Source organism: Dendropsophus ebraccatus, chromosome 1, assembly GCF_027789765.1.
Source record: "Dendropsophus ebraccatus isolate aDenEbr1 chromosome 1, aDenEbr1.pat, whole genome shotgun sequence".
NCBI classification, from domain to species: Eukaryota; Metazoa; Chordata; class Amphibia; order Anura; family Hylidae; genus Dendropsophus; species Dendropsophus ebraccatus.
Window position 1 is genome coordinate 23,175,012 of NC_091454.1, and position 25,861 is coordinate 23,200,872.

Sequence of the window (25,861 nt, forward strand, 5' to 3'; positions counted from 1 at the left end):
TTAGGAATACTCCAGGCAGATTGCTTCCTATTCCCCACCTGTGGCAGCCCGGCACATGGGCTGGATCGTTAATACACCTGTGCAAAGCTCAAACAGCATTAAATTTTCCTGGATCATTCCCAATAATGAGGAGGGTGGGGAGGAGGGACGGAGAGGTGGTGCCAGCCTAATGCATATACAAATGTAAGCCCCGGCTGTTAGACACAGCTCTGTAGGATTAAAAGTTGTTTTTATGACAATAACTGCATCACCTGCCGAACGGGTCCCAGGACAGATCTTGGATTAAAAGCAGCTATCTGAAGGTACAAGTGGTTTGGGGGGGACAGAGTGTGGGTACGGAGTCGCTTTAAATGTCCTTTGCAGCCCTTTCCCTGGTGTCTAGAGGCCTGATCCAATATACTGAGCCGGCAGGGGCTCAGCTTCGGAATGACACTGATCCCCCCCTCAGCAATCCATGTATGTGGTCTGCTGCAGACCAGTATGATAGAGCACTGATCTGACGAATCAGTGCTCTATTATATAGACTGCATTGATCTCAATGGGAGATCAGTGCTGTGTATATAAAAGTCCCCCAGGGGGCTTTTAATTACTGTATATGAAAAAATCCCCTCCCCAAATAAAAGTCAGAATCACCCCCTTTTCCCATTTTTTTCATTAAAAATAAATAAATAACGTATTTGGTCTCGCCGAGTGTGTAATCACTTGTAATCTTGCACAGTTAAAGGCGTAAGCACCAAAAAATTCCAAAGTGCAAAATTGTGCATTTTTGGTCTCAGAAAAATAAAAATAAATAAAAAGCAATCAAAAAAGTTGCATATATGCAAATAAGGTACCAATAAAAAGTACAGATCATGGCTCAAAAAATGACACCTCATACAGCCCCATAGACCAAAGGATAAAAGCATTATAAGGATGGGAATAGAAAAAATTTAAGGAACATTTAGTAAACATTTTTTTTTAAAAAGGTTTTAATTTTTTAAAAGCCATCAAATAATATATAAGTCATGCAAGTTGCATATCGTTGTAATCGTAACGACTTTAGGAACATAGATAACATGTCAGTTTTACTATAGGGTGCATGGCGTAAACACAAAGCCACCCCAAATACGAAATATTGTGTTTTATTTTCAATTTCACCACACATATAATTTTTTCGGGTTTCGCACCATATTTTATGCAAAAATTAAAGCCTGTCATTGCAATGTACAATAAAGCTATGTTCACACTACGTATGAGACCGGCCGTTCCGTGACCCCGGCCGGGTCACGGAACGGCCTGGCCGGATCATCTCTCCAGTGATCTCTTTCCGGCTGCAGAGCTCTGATGCGGGCGCATCAGCGTGCGCCCGCATCAGAGATTCCCATAGCCCACAGTGAAGCAAGCGGCCAGAGCCGCTCGCTTCACCGTGTGAACTGACAGGTCTTTCTGCGGCCAAAATTCACTAAATTTCGGCCGCAGAAAACTGACCTGTCAGTTATTTGCGGGGCCGTACAGATCGATGTGTGTACGCTCCGGCCGGGATGCCATTGCTTAATAGGCTGTGTTCCGCTGCACAAAAACTACGGCCATTGTTGCCATCGGAGACAACGGCCGTAGTTTTACGCAGTGTGAACATAGCCTAAGTGTGCAAAAAATAAGGGCTCATATGGGTCTGCAGGTGAAAAAATGCTTTTAAACACGAGGAGGAATAAACGAAAACGAAGGGGTTCAGAGTAAACCAAAGAAACAGGTATTCTATTGCCATTTTGCAGGTACTTCCCGTACATACAACATTGGTGGACATAACCCATAAGAATACAGCCTTGTCTTATACAAGAAGCAGACAGCGAGTTGCTAAGACGCCTCTATCTTTTGCTGCAAGTCATTTAGAGCAATAAATGCATCACTGGTGACAAGATAGAGAATAAAGATGGCAATGAGGTCCTCATTTCTGCCGCCTTGGGATTTTCGCTTCCCTAGTGCCGTAGCCCTTGAGGGTACAAGCCTTTCTGTGCTTGATAATGACACAATTCAGAATAAATTCTTCACTTCGCACAGAGAGCATGATGTACAATCCTGTAACTATACAATATATTAGACGGGGACAGGTGACCAGAACCGTAGTACACGACACGGTTGTTTTCAGGCAGCCCCACAGACACTTCGGGGAGATTTATCAAACATGGTGTAAAGTGAGACTGACTCAGTTGCCCCTAGCAACCAATCAGATTCCACTTTTCATTCCTCACAGACTCTTTGGAAAATGAAAGGTGGAATCTGATTGGTTGATAGGCGCAACTGAGCCAGTTTCCCTTTACACCATTTTTGATAAATCTCCCCCTTGGTTCGCAAGCAGGATCATTGTTCCATTTCAGGGTACAATTACATTGTTCTGTGCAGATGATCCAGAGATATCCTGAATAACATGGACAATAAGTAGTTCTCTCCATTATGTGCATGAGCCGAGTAGTCCTGGATATTCATGAGAAGCAGAAACTCCGCCCTCTAGAAGCTGGAGGGTGGAGGGAGGGGTGTGACAAGAATCCTATTCTCCTGCATATTAGGAGAACGGCTGAACAAAATGATTTAAGTAATACACCGATTTGTTCAGCATTTATATTACTAGTTTAAAGCTGCCCTCATTTAAGGCAGATTAAACCTATTAACAGATTCCCTTTAATCCCCTATTCTGTGGATAGGGAACATGTTAGAAAGGAACGCCCTTATAAAACATATATCATCTTTGCACAATTTAGTGGATATTTATATGGCACCTTCTCTAATTTCCATAAAGCTTGCAAGACGCCAATGAATTTGTAGAGAGTAATGTAAACAGTAGATAGTGAGGAGAGGAGGGGAAAGGAGGAGGGGGATGTAGCTGCAGCTTTTGCTCTACTTCATGGAAATTCATGATGGAAATTTACATATTTACATGAAATGGTGTATGTAATGCATGCATGGCTCATAGAAGGGGTCATGATGCCTATATGCTTGAACTAGTCAGAACCACTGTGGTTGTCTTACTAGAGTGTTGTCTCCAAAGGGGTTTTTCACTCAAACATAACTTTTCATATGTAGCTGCCCATGGTGAGACTAACAATTCCTTCCATACTTGTTATTATCTATTCAGTCTCCTTCCCACAGTTCTGAGCTGCTGGTTTCTGCTTTCTGCCCCTCCCTTCTCAGACGGCTGATGTAAACAAGTCTCTTTCTGCAACTTATCCCTATTACAATGAATTCATCAGCAACTTGACCTCGGATTTACCCTCCAAACATCACAAAGAAGACACAATGATGCAGATACAGCCTGACAGGGACTTGTTTAAATCAGCCGTCTTGGAAGGGAGGGGGAGGAGGGGGAGACGGAGAGAAAAGCTCACACACTGTTTATTGTGCCTTCAGCAGCAGCAGCTCAGAACAGGGGGAAGGAGACTGAATAGATAATAACAAGTATGGAATGAATTTTTAATCTCACCATGGGCAGCAACTTGAAAAGTTATGTTTGAGCGAAATACCCCTTTAAAATTCCAAACATATGGGTATAAAAGGATTTTCTTATCACAGGCAACCCCTTTACTATGAGAGCTGACTGGTTCCCTGAGCCCCTGGAGAACATATGGTTTTGCTGTGGCAATTTGTTACCAGTTACCCTCAGGTGGGCACGACAGAGACCCCCTTTTAGAGTATCCATATTGGTTAATAGTGGGTTGTATTGATGAGACAACCAATAAAATAGAGAACTATAAAAGGCTATAGTTCATATCTAGAAACTCTTCATATAATAATTCCAAAAATATATATAATAAAAAGTAAATAGAAGATATACAATGACTTTGGGCAGTACAGGGCGCACAGTCTGGACAAGAGCTTGGAATATTAGCACCTCTCTACTGTGGCTGGATGTAAAGGCATGGGGGCGGCTGACTCTAATCCAATGTGAAAGCCTTATTGTGTAGGCAGCTTCCAATCACATTGCGTTAGCCTTTGCTATAAGAAGACGCTGACTCTCGACCTCCCCCCCCCCCCCCCCCCCCCCCCCTGAGCTGTCCAGTTTCAGAGTCACTGAGCAATGTCACTAAGAACAAGGTACAGGTGACATGAAGCACGTAGTCTGTAGTGTTCAAAGAGGTAAGCCTTAGGGGATGGCAATAAGATTGCAAGTCAATGGAAAATTGGTTCTTTGAACTGTTCATTGACGGAGAGTGCATGCTGTCTAATGTGTATGCTATTGGAAAATTCTGTTTGATGTTACATACAGTAGAGATGTAGCAGAGTTGAGTTTGCCATTGATCTGAGATACTCAAAAAGAAAACAATAAGTGTAAGCTCATAAATGATGAATTGGCTAGAGACTTTCTGCATGGATTTGTCTATGGAGACCCTATGGAGTATAAGCTCTGTATATGGTCCACTCTCCGTGAAGTGTCACGTCGACATGTGACCACTGCAGCCAATCATGAGTTGCAGCATAATACATAACAAATTGTTTCCGGAGGGTGTATAGGGGGTGGTGGAGATTAGATGTTTCACTGTTTTCCACAAGGAATCTACAAAACCAGTACAAAAATCTGTACAATTTTGTTCAACACTGATTAATACATATTTCACTGTAATTTCAACATGTGCCCATCTACCCTTAAAGGGAGAGTTGGGACAAAATGGGGGCTCTGCAAACAGAGTCATTACTCACCTGTCTTGTTTCCGTGCCACTGCTCACTGTCTTTGCTAGTCTCCTCTATCTGGACAACACAGGATCTGCCTGCTTAGCCAATCAGTAGCTGTAGCAGTGTCCCGCCTTGGTCCCTGATTGGCTGCACGGACAGGTCCTCTGGTGTTGAAACATCATTGAAACTAGAAGATAAAGGAGACCAGCTGGCGACAAGGAGCGGCAGCTGGGTGAGGCGAGTTGCGACACTGTGTTTACAGCCCCCTATGCTGTCCAGCATTTTTTAAATTATTTTGTCCCGAAAACCCTTTAAAAGGTTCAATAAGTAATAGAATCCCTATAAACCTATTCAAGAGATCAAAAGAGAATCCCTATTTTTTTTTATACTTGCACATTTTTCACTCAACTTCCAGAAAACACCAAATGTATGATTCCAAGGGGGTCTCATCAGTATGACCATCATCATCACTAGAATGTAAGTCCCAAGCACCACATTCCTTCTCAATATATGTCCATGATGAGGAAGAGCAGGGTCAGCGTCAGCATCTGGCTAGCTTGGGCAAGTGCTGAGGCTCAGAGTGCCTCTAGGGGCCTGTTTTCATTGCTTATAATCGATCATTTCTGGGTTAGGTCCAGGAGTTGGTACGTAGTCAACAGCACCCCCTAGCATCCTCTAGTGGGCCCAGATAGATGTACCGCCATCTAGGGCCATCACGGGGATTCAGGACACACTTGTCCTGGATTCCTGGGTGAGCACACCAGTTAGTTGCATGTACGCCTTTAAAGGGAACCTGTAATCCGGCTTTCCGACGCAGAGCCAGCCCGACCCCCTGGTGCAGCCCCAGGTACTTACCATTTGCTGCAAGTCTCGCTCCTGGACCTGGTCCCGGGATGGCGATATCACCGCCGGCAGCCGTGCGTGCGCGCTCCAGAGATGAGTCCGACGCCCATAGAGAATGACGGCTCCAGTCATTCTCTATGAGAATCGGACTCATCTCATATAGTTAGCATACCGGGCTCGCTCACCTTCCGGCGCCAATATCTCCGTCTGGTTCCCTTTAAGATGTACACATAACTGCAACCGGATGGATGAACTTCCAGCACAGACATCGTCTCTAACACGCGCTGCTTGTGCTGAAAGAGAGCTGCGCAGGGAGATCTTTAGCAATGGGAGAGCGAGTTGTTAGGTGAGTTATTATTATTATTATTTATTTTATCTGGTTTGCTCATAAGGCCCATATATAGGGGAGACTAAATAGAAGGGGGCATCTATAAGGGAGACCAAACAGAGGAGGCCATCTATAAGGGATACTAAACAGAGGAGGCAATCAATAAGGAAGACTAAACAAAGGGGAGGAATCTATTTGGGGCACTACACAGAAGGGGGCCATCTGTAAGGGAGATTAAAAAGAGGGGAGCAATCTAGAAGGGGCACTACACAGAGGGGGCCATCTGTAAGGAAAACTAAACAGAGGGGAACAATCTATAAGGGACACTATAGATTATGGCTCTACTAGGCATTGCTCCCACCTAGCCAGAATCCTGCTCCACACTGATGAGAGGGAAACACCCCGAAACAGCTGTCTGTGGATGGTTACCTAGCCTTGGTTTATCCCTTGTCATTACACTGACTTATAGGGCCACTTAATATGGTGGATTTGGTGGTTTCCTAACAGGAGCTGCCACTTGGCTGGGTCCTTCCCGGAGGGATATCTGGCTAGTCCTGTGTTTTGAGACTCTTCAATGAGGCTCCACGGACTCCTCTTTTGCATACTCATGTTTCCCAGGGGGCAATGCACCTAGGACTTCACTGCATTGAGCGCTTTCATTAGCAGCCGGCAGTGTTGTCATTTGGCTGTTCTCCCTGAGTTCAGCAATCTGTTTCTCTTATGGCTCTACTAGGCATTGCTCCCACCTAGCCAGAATCCTGCTCCACACTGATGAGGGGCAACACCCCGAAACAGCTGTCTGTGGATGGTTACCTAGCCTTGGTTTATCCCTTGTCATTACACTGACTTATAGGGCCACTTAATATGGTGGATTTGGTGGTTTCCTAACAGGAGCTGCCACTTGGCTGGGTCCTTCCCAGAGGGATATCTGGCTAGTCCTGTGTTTTGAGACTCTTCAATGAGGCTCCACGGACTCCTCTTTTGCATACTCATGTTTCCCAGGGGGCAATGCACCTAGGACTTCACTGCATTGAGCGCTTTCATTAGCAGCCGGCAGTGTTGTCATTTGGCTGTTCTCCCTGAGTTCAGCAATCTGTTTCTCTTACTACATAGAAGGGGGCATCTATAAGGGAGACTAAACAGAGGGGGGCTATCTATTCAGGAGATTAAACAGAGGGGGCATCTATAAGGGGCACTACACAGAGGAGGCCATCTATAAGGGGGACTCCACAGAGGGGGGCATCTATAAGGGGGGCTAAACTGAGGGCTCCATCTATAAGGGAGCTACACAGCAGGCCATCTATAAGGTGGACTACATAGAAAGGGCCATCTGTAAGGGGGCTACACAGAGGGGGGGCATCTATAAGAGGACCTGGTCTTTTACTGTCACTACATGATTTGCTCCACAAAGGGGCCCCGCGAGTCTCTGTCGCCCAAGGGCCCACAAAATCCTGGAGCTGGCCCTGAGGAAGAGAACAGACAAATCAGGGCTCTATTGAGGTGACTAATGGAGGTTATAGCACTGGCGTCCCCAGCAATCTTATGTATGATCTATTTTATAGGTAGGTGATCTCTATATGGTAGGACTCTTTTTCACACTGGTAACCATGTAGTGTGTAGTATTGCACCCCCCCCCCCCCCCCAATACTCTGAATAAGGCCGGTGCTATGGAAATCCCCTTTAAGCCCTTTACTAGGTAAAATCAAAAACATTATAGATCCTTCTGCTCATTAACTTCATATTGAGAATCATCTACAGAGCATTTACGTTTCGGTGCGGTGTTGTATGGCTTGGCGGGGTGTGCCATTCACTACCATCAAAGTAACACTGTGCTCTGAGCTTCATAATATAAGGCACAGGTTGGCGTCTTTGCCCTCTGCTCTGCGGTTCCTTTCTACAGACAAAAGAGCAAAGACAGCCGAGAGCTTCTCTATTTCCCCTCTTTGGACGTCCCCACTCATTAAAGCTGGCTTCTCATTTCCTCTAATGAACGATTCGCACGACTCTCATTAAAATGTTAATTAACGCAGAGAAGATAATTTGTGGAATTTGTAATTTGAGGTAAAGAGTGTACAGGATTTCCTCTATTATGCCAAAGAGAACCCATCGCTGTATCATGAGGTCAAGGTATTATTGAATACTTGAACTTGAACTCACTCGATCTTGCTGAATCCAACCTCCATACAAATAAAGAAAAAAAAAGAAACAAATCCAAGCCTAAAGACCCTATTACACGGCACGATTATCATGTAGAAAAACGTTATAACGTTCGAATTTAAACAATAATCGCCCTGTGTAATAGCAGGTAACGATCGAAAAATTGTTCACGTTGATTTAGATCTGACCCTAAAATCATAGTCAATTGTTTGCTAATCGTTCAGTGTAATTCCACATTTGTTCGCTGAAATTTCGCCTTTGTCCGCTAATCGTTCAAAAGCGCTATGACACGAAGCGATCATTACGGCCAATAACTGCTTTGTGTAATAAAGGCTACAATCAGCTGACATGCACGATGTCTTGATCGCTGTCTTTCGTTGTCTTTCAACATGTTGAAAGACAAATGATTAGGATAACAACGACCTGCTGCCGTCACTCCGTGTAATAGGAGCAGGAGCAGCAGACCACCGCTATCTCCTTTAGATTATCTGCGGAGCCCCTCCTGCCACTCCCCACAGCCCCCCCTGCACTGTCGGTGCGTGTAATAGCCAATAACCTATTTATTTGAAATTTGAAAAAAATGTGGGTGACTGTAATTTTTAGGCTAGGTTCACACACCATAAAATAAAATAAAAATACGGACCTTATATGGCCATATTTTCATTAACTCCATTGAAGTTAATGGCAGATTGGCCGTTAGTACACATGCAGTATAGCATACCGACTATAATTGATTATGACCGTCCAATTAATGACCACCTGCTTTTGCAAAATACGACAAGTATTTTTTTATTTTCACTTAAAATTACAGTCGTATTTAACTTTTGTATTACTGACTGTGAATCAAACATAAAAAAAAATAATTAAGAAACTTTGTAATTAGGTTTATTAGGCAAATAGGCCATTATCTGCAGTCCACACCCCCTCCTCATTTCTATTCACTTCAAAATATCAGAAAATTGTGACTTGTTCTATAGAGAGGGGAGGGGGGAGGAGGGAGAAGGGAGTTAGTCGGCAGCAGAGAGCAGAGAACAAAGGATTACACAACACAGAGGTGGGTGACAGCGGTATTCAGAGGTCAGAGAGGTCAGTGCTGACTGTCAGAGTAGATAGGCGGGTGATTAACTGTAGATTAACTCTTTGTTGTCCTTTTTTGGTGCTTCATCTCTCTACACCCCTCCCCTCTCCATAAGCAAGCCATAAAGACAGGGGGGAGAGCTGCAAACTGTTTTTTCCATGATAAAAATGCATTTTTCGGCTAATAAACCCAATTACAAAGTTTCTTAAAATTGCCTCTACTATTGATTTCTGAAAAAAAAAAAATAAATAAATAAAATAAAGGACAGTGACACTTTAAGTACAGACAAAAAAACTATAACCGTATAGCTATATACTGTATGTATCAGTCAGGCCACTGCCTTCAGAGCAGAGTGGTGGTTGGTAACCTAGACAACCAGCTGTCAACAATGGAAGAGAAAAAAACTGCATATCAGGAGAAGTTTGCTAAAGGAATGTATTAGCAAAAATAGTCATATAAGTTTAACTACAGTATATCAGATGAGATGGCAATACCCCTTTAATTTACATGTATTGCAGTGTACTGTCAAACTGCTGATCTCCTCAGCAGGTGTATGCTGGGGATCTACACTAAAACCTGATGAAAATGGGGCTTAGTTCCCATATTATTTATTATTTAAAAAAAAAAAATACAAAAACAAAAGTTACAAAATCTCCAACTTTCAATTCTCCGGAGATCAGCACCTCGGAGAGCTCAGGATCAGTCTAATCAAAGGTGTATACTAGTGTATGTCTAATGTCTACATACACAGTAATATACACTATATAGTATCAGTTCACTCCCAATACTCTGTACAATTCACTACTAGTTGTATGTCTCAACACTTTTAACCCTTTAAATACCAAGCACATTTCACTTGAAGGGCTGCAGGAAATTTTATCGCCACATTATGCTAGACATGACTCTTTTCTTCTTATGGTCACATTTCAGATTTGTGGGATTACTTGCAGTCTCTGCCCATTATTTTAGGCTACATATAACAAATCCGTTTTTATTTTTGTACGTACACAAAAATGTGGCCGACCACATTTCTGTGTACATTGGCCCATTAAAGAAAAAAAAAAACACACGGATGCGTGCGTTTTGACCTGTCTTTTTCATAGTGGAAGTCTATAGAAAAACAGATCAAAACGGATGGACAAAAATTCATGTAGTGTGAACCAAGCCTTAACCCCTTAGCGACCCATGACGTACCTGGTACGTCATGGTGCCGCCCCCCGTGTTCAGAGCGGGGCCCCGCTGGGACCCCGCTCTGAACGGCGCTGATCCCGGCTGACACGTGCAGCCGGGCAGTGCCTCTATTAGCCGGCGCGGCAACGGGACTCAGCGTCGCAATGCCGCTGATCCCGGCTCGGCAATAGATTGCTATGGCCTGCAGCAAGCCATAGCAATCTATGACCGATCTAATTGATCTTTGCTGTGTATATACACAGCATTGATCTCTATGAGAGATCAGTGCTGCGTATATACAAGTCCCCCAGGGGGACTTCTAGTTGATGTAAAAAAAAAAGAAGTAAAAAAGTGTTTTTATTAATAAAAAATCCCCTCCCCTAATAAAAGTCCAAATCACCCCCTTTTCCCATTTTATAAATGTAAATAATTAAATAAACAAATAAATAAACATATTTGGTATCGCCGTGCGCGTAATTGCCCAAACTATTAAATTATCACATTCCTGATTGCGCACGGTAAACTGCGTCAGCTCAAAAAAATTCCAAAGTGCAAAATTGCACATTTTTGGTCGCATCAAATCCAGAAAAATTGTAATAAAAAGCGATCAAAAAGTCGTATATGCGCAATCAAGGTACCGATAGAAAGTACATGTCATGGCGCAGAAAATGACACCTCACACAGCCCCATAGACCAAAGGATAAAAGTGCTATAAACCTGGGAATAGAGTGATTTTAAGGAACATATATTTGTTAACAATGGTTTGAATTTTTTAAAAGCCATCAGATACAATAAAAGTTATACATGTTATATATCGTTGTAATCGTAACAACTTGAGGAACATGCATAACAAGTCAGTTTTACCATAGGGCGAACGGCGTAAATGCAAAACTCCCCAAAATCAAAAAAATTCCTTTTTTTTTTCTTCAATTTGAAGGCGCAAATGATTTTTTTCCGGTTTCGCAGCATATTTTATAAAAAAATTAATCCTGCCATTGCAAAGTACAATTGGGTTCGCAAAAAATAAGCGCTCACATAAGTCTCTAGGTGAAAAAATGCAAGCGCTATGGACTTTTAAACATAAAATGGAAAAAGCAAAAGCGCAAAAATGAAAATTGGCTTTGACCTTAAGGGGTTAAAGAGTCACTGTCGTATTTATTTATTTTTTTTTGCAGTAAATCAATAGTCCAGGCAATTTTAAGAAACTTTGTAATTGGGTTTATTAGCCAAATATGCCATTATCTGCATTTAAAAAGCCTTTTCCCAGGTCCCCCCTCCTTCCTCTTTTCCATCCACTGCAAAAATTCTGAACATTGTGACTTGTTGCATGAGTCACACTCTGTCTGTTCCTATAGAGAGGGGAGGGGGGAGGAGGGAGTTAGACAGCAGCAGAAAGCCGAGAACAAAGGATTACAGGCATGGAGCTGGGTGACAGCTGTAATCAGAGCTCAGAGAGGTCAGTGGTGACTGTCAGAGGAGATACAGGGTGAGGTATTTGTAGATTAACTCTTTGTTGTCCCATTTTGGTCTTTTATTTAGCTCTCTCCATAGGAGAACAATGAAAACAGGGGGGAGAGCTTCAAACTGCTTTTTCCTGATAAAAATGCATTTTTCGGCTAATAATCCCAATGACAAAGTTTCTTAAAATCGGCTGGACTATTGATTTCTGCAAAAAAAAAAAAAAAAAAAATTCACGACAGTGACTCTTTAAAAGTGAAATGCACAAAAAAAAAAATCAAATTCTGTAAAACATATACATTTCTACTAGTAGCCATATAGAATTACTTCCACATCTTATAGTCTTACCTGTTGGATGCCTTTATGCTTCAACTCCAGGACATGCAGCGTGTAATTAGTCCGTCGTCCTTTTTCATTAAATTGAACATTTCCAGACAGCCCCTCCAGTCGAACCTAATAAAAGATTTTGCATATTTTAAAGTTTTCTACAAGGGTCTTCTATGGAAATAGCTGTACATTCCAAGTTGCATAAATCCAATGCAACAGAGGGTTTGCGTTAAGTTCTGTCCCTATATTACTGACTGGTTCCAAGGGCCAGTCAGCATTATCTTGAATGTTGCTTTAAATCAGGGATGGGGAACCTTCGGCCGTTTGGCTGCCCAGGCATTATGGGAATTGTAGTTTTGCAACAGCTGGAGGGCTGAAGGTTCCCCATCCCTGCTTTAGATGAAACAAATGTTCTATATTACGAACAATATACTGCCAGAGTGTGCGGCCAGACTGTGATACGCGCTGACAACATTCCTGGTAACCGGCCCAGTCGGTTGTTGGGGGTGCACCGGTGGTGTCCTTAGCTGCTACGCCACAGCCAGGGCCTCATCGCTCCCTGACAGGGTGTTCAGCTGTCTCGGCTTACCATTATGATGACTGGCAAGTACAGCTGCCAATTAGCTTTTAGTTCTCTTGAGGAGGGTAGAGTCCCTGCTCCAATCAGACCTGGGGCTGGGACTTCACCTCCCATAAAAGTCTACCTATTCCTTCCCTCCTTGCCAGCGATAGAACCTCAGTACCTGAGTGTCCCTTGACCTAGTGTTTATTCTGATTGGTTTCCTGGTTCCTTGATTGTGTTTTTTTGGTTTCCCGACTTCCCCTTTGTCTTCTGATTTGGCACTACGACTACCGACCAATACCGACCACGCTTGTTGACTATGATTATGTGTGTTTGTTTTGTCTGTGTTTCCATGTTTGCACCTGTGTCGCCCAGTTATCCCCTGCCACTTAGGGCAGTCGTGGTAAGTAGGCAGGGACAGCGAGGCGGGTGCCAGCACAGGGCTTGTGTCCTCCTGTCCCCGGCCTAACATATATAATGTATTTGCAATATTTTAACCTTCTTATGCAAACACTTAATACTTCAGTCCAGATTTGATCTGGAGGATGGCCTTGTCTTTACATTCTTTCAGTTTATCCCCATTTTCTTGAGGCATGCATATCTATTTCTGGGCAGCTATAGTTTACCAATGTCTATATTTCCAGCTCAGACAACAAAAACCCTCAAATAACACTATCCCTTTAAACCAATACATTTGACTAATGACTAAGTTTGAGTGCATTTTCTGCTGGGGAAAAAACATATCATCTTGATGTGTGTAAAAAAAAAAAGGTTGGAATACTAGAAGGATTTATTACCTGTTGTAGAGCTCTCTGAATGTCTATCCCTTGCCCCCATGGAACTGCAGGGTTGGCCAAGCAGTCTCCAGCATTACCACGTCGTGAAATGTCTATCCTCTGTTTCCTGAGATTCTGGAAGGCTTCATACATCACACGAACTCCATCATATGTCAGGGCAGAGGTGTACTATACAAAAAAGAACAAAACACCATCTATTACATTGCAAATACAGAAAATTATGGACATCAATAGTATCATCCAGTTATCGAATGACACCAATAAATCTATTGAACAGGTTTTCCAGGAGGCAACCATCTGTAGGATTTCATCACTTCAGAAGCCACTGAAAAGGTCTAGGCTTCAGCCACCCCTCAGAAGAATGAAAGAGACACGGCAGCCATTCGTGCACCACAATCCATTCCTGACCAAAAATCGAACCCAGAAGATGAATTGACCTTTAAAGCACTACTTTGCAATAGGTTGTTTTTTGGAAACCTTCTTTCAAGCACTTTCTGTTCCTCTCTAAGTCCTGGAAGCAGGGCCGGTGTCAGAACAGGGCTTACCCGAGCAAGTGCTGGGGCCCCATCACCTCCAGGGGCCCAGAGAGGGAGAGGGGCTGGTGTTTCAGTGTTCAGCCCACTCACTGTAGTGCTGGGAGGGCGCCTGTATCACAGGGTGAGGACATGTGAACATCCTGCAGAGAGATGGAGTGATGAAGGACTTGATCACATGACCTGCAGGTCCTCAATACTACAGATCGGCCCAGTAGAGAGGAAGTGGGTGAATACTGATCTGTTAGGACTGTGTGTATGTGTGTGTGTGTCAGTCAGTAATGTTAGTCAGTACATGTATGTCATTTAGTGTCTGTGTCAGTAAGTGTGTGCCAGTATTGTGTGTTTGTGTATGTTAGTGGTGTCTCAAGTGATTATGCATAGTGGATGGATGAGGGGCCCGCTGAGGCTCAGTTGCCAAAGGGCCCACAAAAACCTGGAGTCAATCCTGCCTGGAAGTACAGTATGGACCTATAAATTTCAGTTTCAAGATATGGCACTGTGCATGACGTGTAGAGGGATATCATGGGTTGGTGCATGCAATGTGTTGAAAGTTTACCCTAAGAAGCTGAGCTTACACAAAAAGTATTCACTTTCTTTGATTTTTAAAGAAAATCCAAGGCAACATTTAATAACAATATCCAAAGGAAAGAGTCTTTATTCGCACCATGTGCAAAGTTTTGGTATATAACGTTATGGATTTCCATGTTGAATGCTGCCTTGATTATTCTTTGGATATATCTCGACCTTGGATCAGGCATGGTGAGACTATTGGTGGCCAGTGCTGCTATAGACTATTGTTTGCTTTGGTTTTTGTCCACCTTAACGCTCATAGTCTAGGTTTAAAACATTTTTGAGTGTCCAAGGAGAACACACAATGCCATAAAAGTCTGGTAAATTGGCCTTTGTCTGAACCCATGTTTTATCCCAGTTATGGTAACGAGTCCTATTCACCACTATCAAAGACGCTTGAAATCCTTAAAATTTAAAGTTAAACACTTATGGCTCGTATGGCTTCGTAAGTGCTTTATACTTATCTAAATGACCTTTTATGTCTCCACGTGGACAAACTTCCTCTCTTTGATATTGAAATCAGTCAGGGAATAGGAACCATTAACCTCTAGACTTAAAAGAACAATGTCAAATTACAAGGTTCTTCGTGCTTAAGATGCTAAGTAAGAAAAGTCTGTGTGGATTACGTGATTTCCATAAAGTTGGCATCACTATAACTTAGACAAATGTGCTGAAAAAAAATGGAAAGGGGGGGGGGGGTCAACACTTAATTCCATCAGGTAACTAAGAGGACTGATAAACCTAGTTATTGTAGCTTTCTTTCTTCTCTTCCGGGTCCTTTAGGCCAATCATGTTTGATATATTACTTCTGAAAGGTCCCATAGCACCTGAAAGCTCTGCCTGTATGGTAGCTATACCCTTAGCCCTTATATTGCACGTAGATCTGTGGTAAGGAGAGGTGAGGGCTTGAAATGCGTCATCACCTATATTCCAATTTTCGTAAGTGCCTAGTAAAGGGGTTTGTGCAGGGTCACCAAGCTAAGCACGTCTCTGTTTTATATCTTTTACAAATCCACATCCACATATTTTCTCAAAATTTCTACCGTATAGTATATAAATCACATACACAGTAATTTGGAAGCCTATCAGCCTTATAACCCCCTTTAAAAAAAAAGGGAAACCAGGATTTTTTTTTTTTATCCAAAAAAGCATGAATTACTAGTAAAGTCCAAACAAAGCCCATAGACAAGTGGTCCTGGAGAAGACACTGGTGGAGAATTCTGGCTCAATTTGCATAAAAAAAAAAAAAAAATGATGTTAGAATTTAAAAGGCCCCTTACCAAAATCAGATGGGTCTTCACCACCTAATGTGGGGAGACTGTGATAGTAATAATTAAAAACATCTACAGTAGCACTGTATAGCATATAAATGCATGTTCTTGAACCTAAGTGGGCTTCCTCAACCTTTGGGTCCATAACAGCTGCTATGACTGCTAGAGGTATAGTTACACCTATAGTACATTCCTTACATCACCTTTTAAAAACATTTTTGTGTTATAGACACTATTTACCACTTGTTTGACAAGGGGGAGTGGCTTATAGTAAAGGGGAATATCTTGAGAGGGACCTTGTGGACCAAATTTCTGGTGTAAAAAAAGGAACCCATACATATGTTTTATATCCAACAGGTATCTCTCTTGATACCTCCATCCTAAAGATGAACGCTACTCGAGAGTCAGATCGCTTGGCATTTGAATACCAGTGGCTGAGGAACTTGAGTACAGCCATAGGGAGTCCTGGAAAACATGGATATAGTCATAGTCAAGTGTTGAGTGATCCAACTCGAACATGCTCAAACATACACATGAACATTCAACTTGGCCAAATGTTTGCGTGTTCTGAATGGCCAGAGTTGTGCCCGACTCCTCTGGGGACGGCTTATCCTTCCAAGACACCATCTGTTGAGGTAGAGTTAGGAGGCCACACGTTTTGAAGGTGACATACACATCACATTTAAAAAAAATCAGCTCACCAAGATTGACAACCTGCTCAGCCAAACACTGTCCGCGACGCTGTCCCGTCTCAGTCAATCACTGGTTGGCTGAGCGGGCTATCACTCTAGAGATGAGGGTGAGAGCTCACTCAGCCAATCAATGACTGACAGTGACGGGACAGCACCACATCAAAGGCACGTGGACAGAGAAGAGGACACCGGGGGAGCGTGGACATTTTTTTTTCCACAAATTTTTTAAAACAAAGCTTGCAAAAATTTGCTTTTTCTCGCTCATTACTAGTTGTTACAGCTTATCTTTCCAAGACACCATCTGTTAAGGTACAGTTGGGAGGTCACACATTTTGACATTTTGAACAGTTAAGCAAACAATTGTCCAATGAATGATCGTTTCTCTAGTCTAGACATACACATTTTGGTCCTTTTGGTTGTTACTAGAGATGAGGTTTCAAAAATTTGGTTCACCAAGAATGACAGTCTGCTCAGCCAATCACTGGCCACGGTAATGTCCCTTCTCAGTCAATCACTGATTGGCTGAGCGGGCTGTCAATCCAGAGATTAGAGTGATAGCCCGCTCATCCAATCAGTGACTGACTAAGATGGAACATTTTTGCGTCAGTAATTGGCTGAGTGGGCTGGACAAAGAAGAGAAGACACAAGTTTTTAAAACAAAACTTGCAAAAATTTGCTCATCCCTAGTCGTTACTATTGTTCACATTGGCCATACATGATCAATGGCACTTGTGTGGGGAGAGGGGATATGAACAATCTTATTAGAAATTCAACATTCTTTCTTGAAAGATTATTTGTAAAATAAAAGATCTTTTTCAAATGATCCAACAATAAACTGAAAATTTCAAATACAACCAACTTCTTTAAGATAATGACGGTTTGTCATTTATTGGCTAAAATTACGTTATTTTGGTTAAAATTGTCCACTTTCATAAACTATAGTCTAATCTAACTGTCAGGTCTAAGTTTCCACTGTCCATGTATCAGACAATTTTAGTAACTATCCCTCAATGTTTTTAATCCCATACAATCCCTTTAATTGGACACCTGTCATAAATCTAGTCAGTTGATGCTTCATGGGTCATTGTATTAGAAATTTGCATTGTAAATATCCTCCGCTGGTAGCAGACCTTGTTGCTTTGGAATGACACAATGATATTTTCCTCTTGCACTTACATAGATCAACATCTGTTTCTTTTTCAAACTATTTTTGTTTTTAGATTGTAGATGCCAATTAGAACACGAGGTATGAACAGTTGGATGCCACCATTGAAGGATAGTGGACCAGTGCAGATGTTACAGAACAGACCATGGTGATAATAAACTACCCTGCCCTAAATTTAAAGCTTTGTTTCCCAAAATCAAGAAAAGTCTGACTAGACCTTGATAGCTCAATCAATTTTTCACACAAATTTATTGCCATGCCCATTGCCCATGTAAAAGGACCCTAAGCACCACCAAAGTCTTAAGCCTTCATCCCACTCCAGGGTGTATCAGACCATCTATACAGGAAAGGTTTTTGTGTTTGTGAGAGGGCAGGACTCAACTGCAGGAGAGGGATGGGGAAATGGCCATTGTGTTGTGATGGTGGGAAAACAAAAACTAGTCCTTTCTAATCTAGTGGCAATCTTTGACAATATCACTAGCCCCTATGGGTAGAGTTTAGTGATGAGCGAATAGTGAGATATTCGAATATTACGAATATCCCGCGAATATTCGATCCCATTAAAGTCTATGGGAACAAGTATTCGAGTGGTGAAAAACATCTATTTGACCATTTGGAAGGTGAAACTGGAAGCTGGGGGACTTGAACGCTTATCGAATATTTATCGAATATTCTCGGGATATTCGTACGAATATTGAATATTCAAATAGCTCACTATTCGATCGAACATCTATTCGATCGAACAGTATTCGCTCATCACTAGTAGAGTTGCCTGGCTCCATAGCCAACACTATGCCTATTACCAGCGGTGTAACTACCACCATAGCAGCCATAGCAACTGCTACAGGGCCCGCCACATTAGGGGGCACAGTGGACGTCTCCTGCAGCACACTGGGCCCCCTGAGCTGTAATCATTTGCAGCACCCGGTGGCCGAGTGGGCCTTCAGCGGGCTGCATATATCCCAATGAGCAATTAACTTAAATGTTAAAGGTTATGACTATACTTGATGGGTTTGTGGTCGGAGGGGGAAGGGCCCAATCAAAAATTTGCTATGGGGCCTAGCCATTTCTAGTTACGCCCCTGCCTATTACCCTGGTAGTGACGTCTATAAGGCAAAAGCAAATGCACTCTCACTACTCTGTACCTGGGTAAACCTTACTCTTTGCACTTCAGCGGAGATAGGTCCCTTTAGCTGCTTGACCCCATAGTAGTCTACAATGCAATGCAGTTTACCAACATAAAAAATCTATGTAATGGGGGTTTGCAACATAAAATACTAAACATAAAAAGCACAATACAACATAGAAAACTCTCCCTGCCTTATAATAGTTTCCATCATACATGTACAGTACGGTCAGTAGATATCATAGATTAGTAGAACCCCTCTACTGTATTAATATAGTCCGACATAAAGCCTTTCACAATAATCCCCACTGCACTAGATAAACTATATGGATATTGCTTTCTGTTTGGTCATGCTATAAGATAGGCTTAGATGAGCTGTAATGATCCTGACAGGTATATCTAGTGAGTCACCGGAACCAACATGGGGGAGGTAGGAATTATAAGCAGTAAAATTACTAAATACAGGATATCGAGAGAAAAATGTCTCTCCCACACGTTGTCGAGCGTGATAATAAACATATTTGTTGTCATGGCGGCTTCATAGAGGGCAAATCAAGCTCCAAATGTGATACATGATAAATAGTCTTGAGCAAACTTCAGAAAAGTGTCCCGCATAGTTTTTCGAAATCAAACATTAGGCATTCAGATCCCAGCGTCTGGAGAAATTGAATGCCACCCTAGATAGTCCTGGAAAACATGGATACAGCCCATGGCTAAGTTCACACGACGTGATTTGTGGGCAATCATTGCTGACGGACATCATGTGAACTTAGCCATAGGCTGTGTCCACGTTTTTCAGGACTCCCTAGGGCATCATCCAATTTCTACAGATGCTGGGATCCGAAGGCTGAATGCTCCATTTCCCTCAGAAACATTTACATAAATGGTCATACGTCTTTGCTTCTCGAATATGTTTGCAAAACCCCTTTCAATATCCCATTGCGGAACACTATTTTTTTCTTGATCCACACAACTTAGGGATCTAAGGCAGCCTGGTTGTTGTTGCCTGCCAACCATGTGTGAAAGACTTCAGTTGTTAGAGAGTTTGTCCATAGCAACTAGTTAATCTCGAATTGGGACTCAGCTGCCTATTAGTGATGAGCGAATAGTGAGATATTCGAATATTCGATATTCATACGAATATCCCGCGAATATTCGAATATTCGATCCCATTAAAGTCTATGGGAACAAGTATTCGATTAGTGAAAAACATCTATTTGACCATTTGGATGGTAAAACCGGAAGCTGGGGGATTTGAACGCTTATCGAATATTTGTCGAATATTCGCGGGATATTCGTACGAATATCGAATATTCGAATATCTCACTATTCGATCGAATATCTATTAGATCGAACAGTATTCGCTCATCACTACTGCCTATCTCAAAACTGGGCAATGTGTAGGTTGGCAGAAGCCAAAGTATCACAAAAACTAAAAAATCATGTGCCTAATCGCACTGTGTGTGCACAGTCCTATACCAAGTCGCCTTCCCTTGGTCAATCCAACAGTGAAAATAAAGTAATCAGGACACTCATATCTTCAGAAATTTCCTTACTTTACTTTTTTTCTTTTTTTCTTTTTGCTTATGCGATATAACAAATCTTCTTATACAAAAATATAACAAAATAAATCACCACAGTGCGCAGGATTCAGGAGTTTCAGATGTTCATGCCAAGTCTCTGGCCGGCTCCATTCCTCCTCTGAGACTCTCACTCTCTTCAGATAGTATGATGACGACTGAGCGTGCTGCTACGTTTCGGGGTCCGCCCCCTTTTTCAAGCATGCTTGAAAAAGGGGGCGGACCCCGAAACGTAGCAGCACGCTCAGTCGTCATCATACTATCTGAAGAGAGTGAGAGTCTCAGAGGAGGAATGGAGCCGGCCAGAGACTTGGCATGAACATCTGAAACTCCTGAATCCTGCGCACTGTGGTGATTTATTTTGTTATATTTTTGTATAAGAAGATTTGTTATATCGCATAAGCAAAAAGAAAAAAAGAAAAAAAGTAAAGTAAGGAAATTTCTGAAGATATGAGAAGCCAAAGTATGCTATCATCCTTGTCAATTGTGTTATCAGATATATTTATGGGTTGACTACCTCTCTCTATACCCCATCTGAGTATCCCATGATTTACTTTCTGGCTAGGTTCACACAATGGGGGTGATTTATCAAACATAATGTAAAGTGTAACTGGCTCAGTTGCCCCTAGCAACCAATAAGATTCCACCTTTCATTTTCCAAAGAATCTGAGAGGAATGAAAGGTGGAATCTGATTGGTTGCTAGGGGCAACTGAGCCAGTTTCACTTTCCACTATGTTTGATAAATCACCCCCAATGTCTTTTTTTGGCCATCCGATGGCCGTCTTTGTGGACATCTATTATTTTGAGGTCGAATTTCAAAATAACCGATGTTTTTTTTTCTTCAAAATTACGGACATCCAATTCAATAATTGACTGATATTGGCTGGGTTGGGCACTCTGCACCTATCCCAGTAAATATTTACCACTGCCCATTGTACTACATAAGAGCAGGGACTCCAATCTTTAAAAGGAGTCCCTGCTCTTGCACATAGTTTCTATAGGCATCCCACTAGGAATTTGGATCCAGATCTGAAACAAATGTCAGGAAATTACTCATTTATAGTTGCTTTTTAATAATGTCACCATGACACAGTTACATAATACACCTAAAATACAGAATACACGAAGACCATCAACAGCAACCTGAGACCCACACAATGTACCAATGATATCAACAAAAATTAGCTTTCCATGTACTTCCACTAGGTGGCTCTAGAGAGACAGTTTTCTTCTCTCTAGTGTAGAGCTAATTTGCATAATTTTGATCCCATGGAGCATAGGACTCCCTATACCATTTGGTGGTCTCCACAAGTAGAAACAATAAACTGTTGACAACAATAGACAGCACAGTGAGACAATCTATTATTTAATAATGATAAGGGGGCTGTCACCCCTCACCCCCAATTATTTTCTATTACTAAGACATGAAAGGTTATCATAAAGTTCTCTCAGAGTCTGCAGGGATGAAGTGTAGATGTGAGGGACATAGGAAGGTCTACATGTTCTTCTGCAGCCACTCTGAGACCACTTGAGTAGAATAAATCTATTCCGTCAGCTGTGCTCTTGGTTTGGCTACCCTTTTAATAAGAACAATTGCCGGGCCAATTATTTGTTTCTATCAGCGTTCAATATTCTTTGTTTCTATGTAACAGCTGTTGTTCTTCTGAGCTTGTACACAAGCTGGATGGAGTAACACACGATTTACCAGAGATTTGGCTGAGACATTCTGGAAAATTAGCCCAGATACACGAGAGGCATTACATCTGCTACGGTCTTAAAGATGAACTATTATACATTGCTATTTATTAAGCCAACATCTGAAAATCATTGGTAAAGCGATTAGCGTCAAACAACTTGGTGGTGGTAAAAGTCTAAGGATGTCACCTAAAGACATAATCGGCATAAGGGTTCATTGCTATTAACCTTGCTTAAAGAGACACTCTCCCAAACATTTTCTAACATAGAAATCAACAGGATTTGTGTTTGCAAGCAGTTTTGCAATATACTCTTTTTATTGTTTTTTTATGTTTAAATCAACATTAAACATATGGCCACTAGGTGTCTCCCTTCTTGTCAAGCCATTCCTGAGTGTGCACAGAGCCAGACAAGTCTTCACTGTGCATACGTACAGCTGTTGCATGTTCAGATTCAATAGCAGAGAATCCTGAGGGTGCTCGGATTGTATGGTCAGCTCTCCTGTCACACAAACCTCTGTAACCACACAGTGACATTATATAACAAAGAGCATTGTCTCCTGATAATCTGCATAGCTGATAATATGATTAGTCTAAGTTAGTTTCCCTATTCCCTATTGGCACGGAGGGAGCATGGACCATAGTTTGACCGTATGTATAACATTGATTTATTTAAACATAGAAAATATAGAAAATAAAGAGAATATATTGCAAAACTGCTTGCAATCAAAACCCCTGTTGATTTCTTTAAAATAAATAAATACATTTTACAACAGTCTATTTTCTCCTAAAATACACAATTTTTCTTTTTTCTTTTTAAGTTGTAATAAAGCTTTTCCACATTATGAGATAAATTATAAGAGTTTTTAAGTGAATGTGCTGTCGGGATCGCATGTTGCTGGACACTTTGTAATACCAAATTCATCCTGCGGAGGCGCTGCAGATAGATTAAATCTGATTCTCAGATCAAAATATGTTACCTCCTGTAACCTATTTGATGTCAGGCACTTTAACTAAAAGGGATTGTTCCACATGGATAATCTCTTTAAATGGGTTATCCAGCAAAGGCATTTTCACGACAACACGACTCCAGTTCAGGTGTGGTTTGCAAATAAATTCCATGCACTTCAATGGAACTGAGTTGCAAAACCAACACCCACACTGGAGACAACAATCCTGCTGTTTTTGAAAGAAAGTGGCCATGACTACGCTATGTCATAGGCAACACTATAAAAAAAAAAAGACAGAGATTGCTGCTTATGTAATTCGTGAGGAGAAGGGTCATTGGATAAATTCTTCCTATTCCCTTCGATGGACAGTGGGAGCTTAGACTAAGTTCCTCTAGAGTTACCACCATATAAAATACTATATGGAAAGTCGGGCAGTAAGAAGACATGAACCACCACTAAGAGGAGGAGGTACGGCTGCTGTAGATTCCAGTATACATAACTTCACAAACTTAGAATCCTACTAAACAACTTACCTTTGGTTTCTTCCAGTCCACACGAGGTTGTTCTCGGCCATCGTAGTTTTTCCACTGCTGTAAGATCTGAGACACTCTGGCATCTGTGTAGTTGACTAGTTGAAAACCTGTTACGTTGGCTCCTGCTTCTTTAAATTTCTGCAATTCAATGTCCATGAAACCCTGAAAAAAAAAAATCACAGTTATTGTGTAAGAACAGACGTTCATAGACTATGAATGTGCTGCCAGAGTTGCTGCCGTGATCTGGACGCTTTGATATGGATGTGAAGAATCACGGTTCACGGTCCTTTCCATTTGGTGATAATAGCTCTAAGAGCCCTTTTAATGTCTTTGTTATAGGATTTTTTTTTTTTACTTTCATCATTATGTTCTGGAAGGACACTGCATCGACTATTATACTTTAGGGTCAATATTGCACTAAAGGTGCCCATACACATTAGATTAAAGATGAGGATTACCTTGTCCAGGATTACCTTGGCCATTTTAAATAATTTTGATGAGAGATATAGATTTTTTTGCATTAATAAAGAGCCCACCCATAGTGCTCCCCCTTTGTAAAATCAACTTATTATGGCTTTTGCACCATTTTGCTGTTTTTTAAGTGCACCCACGGCCTCTGAATGACTAAAATCATCTAAACTCAGTCCACTCTGACTCTGCTCCCTGCTCCTGGCTCCCACCCTCCGTGTCGGGGATCATGTGTCCTCCGTCTCTTCAATGGGCAGCATTAGCTCTTCCAACCCTGCCCATTGTAGAGAGGGAGGACATGTGAACCAATGAGAGTACTCTCCGTTCCGTTCGTTGTGTGCCGCCTGTAGCCTGAGGCATCTGACAGCACCAGAGCTTCTGACCCCCGACCGCCCTCGCCAAACCCCACCCAGAGCCTGAGGCATACAATGTACCTCCTGCTGCTTAGGTCATATTTGCAGGTCAATATTGTGAATGTACATGTTCCCAGAACATTCTCCATGCCCAGCAAATGTAACTTAAAGACAACACAAACACTTCACAGTGGACTGCGGAATGGACTCTTTTCTTTGACAGAAGTCCCTAGTCCTATATGTTTTAATTCACTGAACCAAATCTCAGATTTTAGGAAATTTGGAGTCAAATTGGATTGAAACTAACTGATTTACTCATCTCTATTATTAGGTCAGAACCTTTGCCCATCCAATACACAAAAGACTAGTACCAACTCATGTTTAGTGGGGCAACTACTTATTATGGTTACCATACACTTTCAATACTTATTGACTGTTATCCATTTCTTCCAATTCCCGATGAGGCTGAGCAAGGATATGTTTGTGAGGGTTAAAGGGGAATAAATTGAAGTCAGACATCTTTGTTGGCACCTTGAATCCAGGAGAACAAAAAATTGTCTTGGGAAATTCTACTCCCCTCCCCCATGCAGATTAGATATTCGTCCAAATTTGTTGATGGGTCCAAAGAACTTTTTGTCATGTGTATAGGGGTTCTCTGAATTTGGATAAAATTATTGTAAAACTTTTTTTTTCTTATAGGGGTTCTTCAGCCTCTTTTCATGGAACAGGTGCACAAAGATGAGTTGAATACAATGGGGTGTGACTCGGGGACACTCCCAGTTTTGGGATCCCAATAATGAGCAACTATTTCCTTGCTTGGTGGCTCCATATATTACCCCATACCCCATTACCTCTATGTGCCCTAGTTGGGTTGTGTAACGATTCAAAAATGGTATTATATAGTCACTGTAGGATAATAATAGAACATCTAAAAGCTTTCCGATAGCGCTGTATAGTTATATATGGACATATACAGTGCCCTCAGAATGCATCATCATCCTGCATTGTCTTTTGACTTTTTGCATCTATTGTTAGGCTTTGTAACCGCAACCTTATTATATAGAATAACTTTTTCTAAAATGCTTTAAGATCGTCCATTGTTCCGAGTCATTCAGTGGCTACACTCCCGAGTAAACGAATTGAAAACGTCCATTGTCGACTGTAAATTCTGCACAAATTGGAAATATTTGTTATTTTGTTTTCTATGACAAAGCCTACAATTACATAGCAGCTGCTAACATGCACAGAGCGCTGCGGCACGGCATTGTTCCTTGGTTCCTTTGGCAACACATGCGAACTAATGCGTTCACCACATGCTTATCAACAATGCTTCCATTTGCACAATGACCCAGCACAGAACAAACTCCAACAGTGTAACCCGCCTCTGCAAATTCCTCTAAAATCCTATACTTCACTTACCAGGTTTGCGAGAATATAATGATATCCGACAATGTTTTTTTCTAGCTTGATGATCTGCAAGGAAGAGAAATCTGGTTAATTACTATCACAGCTTCACTGAACACATTGTGGAAAATGGTGTAGGCGTTCTAGAGCCTTGCG

At 41.8% G+C, this 25,861-nt stretch overlaps 1 protein-coding gene across 4 annotated transcripts in view; it reads right to left on the bottom strand.

Moving 5' to 3' along the window:
* Positions 1-25,861, bottom strand: part of GRIA1 (glutamate ionotropic receptor AMPA type subunit 1) — a 181,068-nt gene that overhangs the window by 53,967 nt on the left and 101,240 nt on the right. For all 4 annotated transcript variants that reach the window (XM_069969098.1, XM_069969099.1, XM_069969100.1 and 1 more), the window contains exons 4-7: positions 25,721-25,774; positions 23,481-23,642; positions 13,363-13,530; positions 12,025-12,129 (exon numbers count right to left, since the gene is read on the bottom strand). In XM_069969098.1, the coding sequence (XP_069825199.1) occupies positions 12,025-12,129; positions 13,363-13,530; positions 23,481-23,642; positions 25,721-25,774 (489 nt within the window). The remainder of the gene's footprint in view (positions 1-12,024; positions 12,130-13,362; positions 13,531-23,480; positions 23,643-25,720; positions 25,775-25,861) is intronic.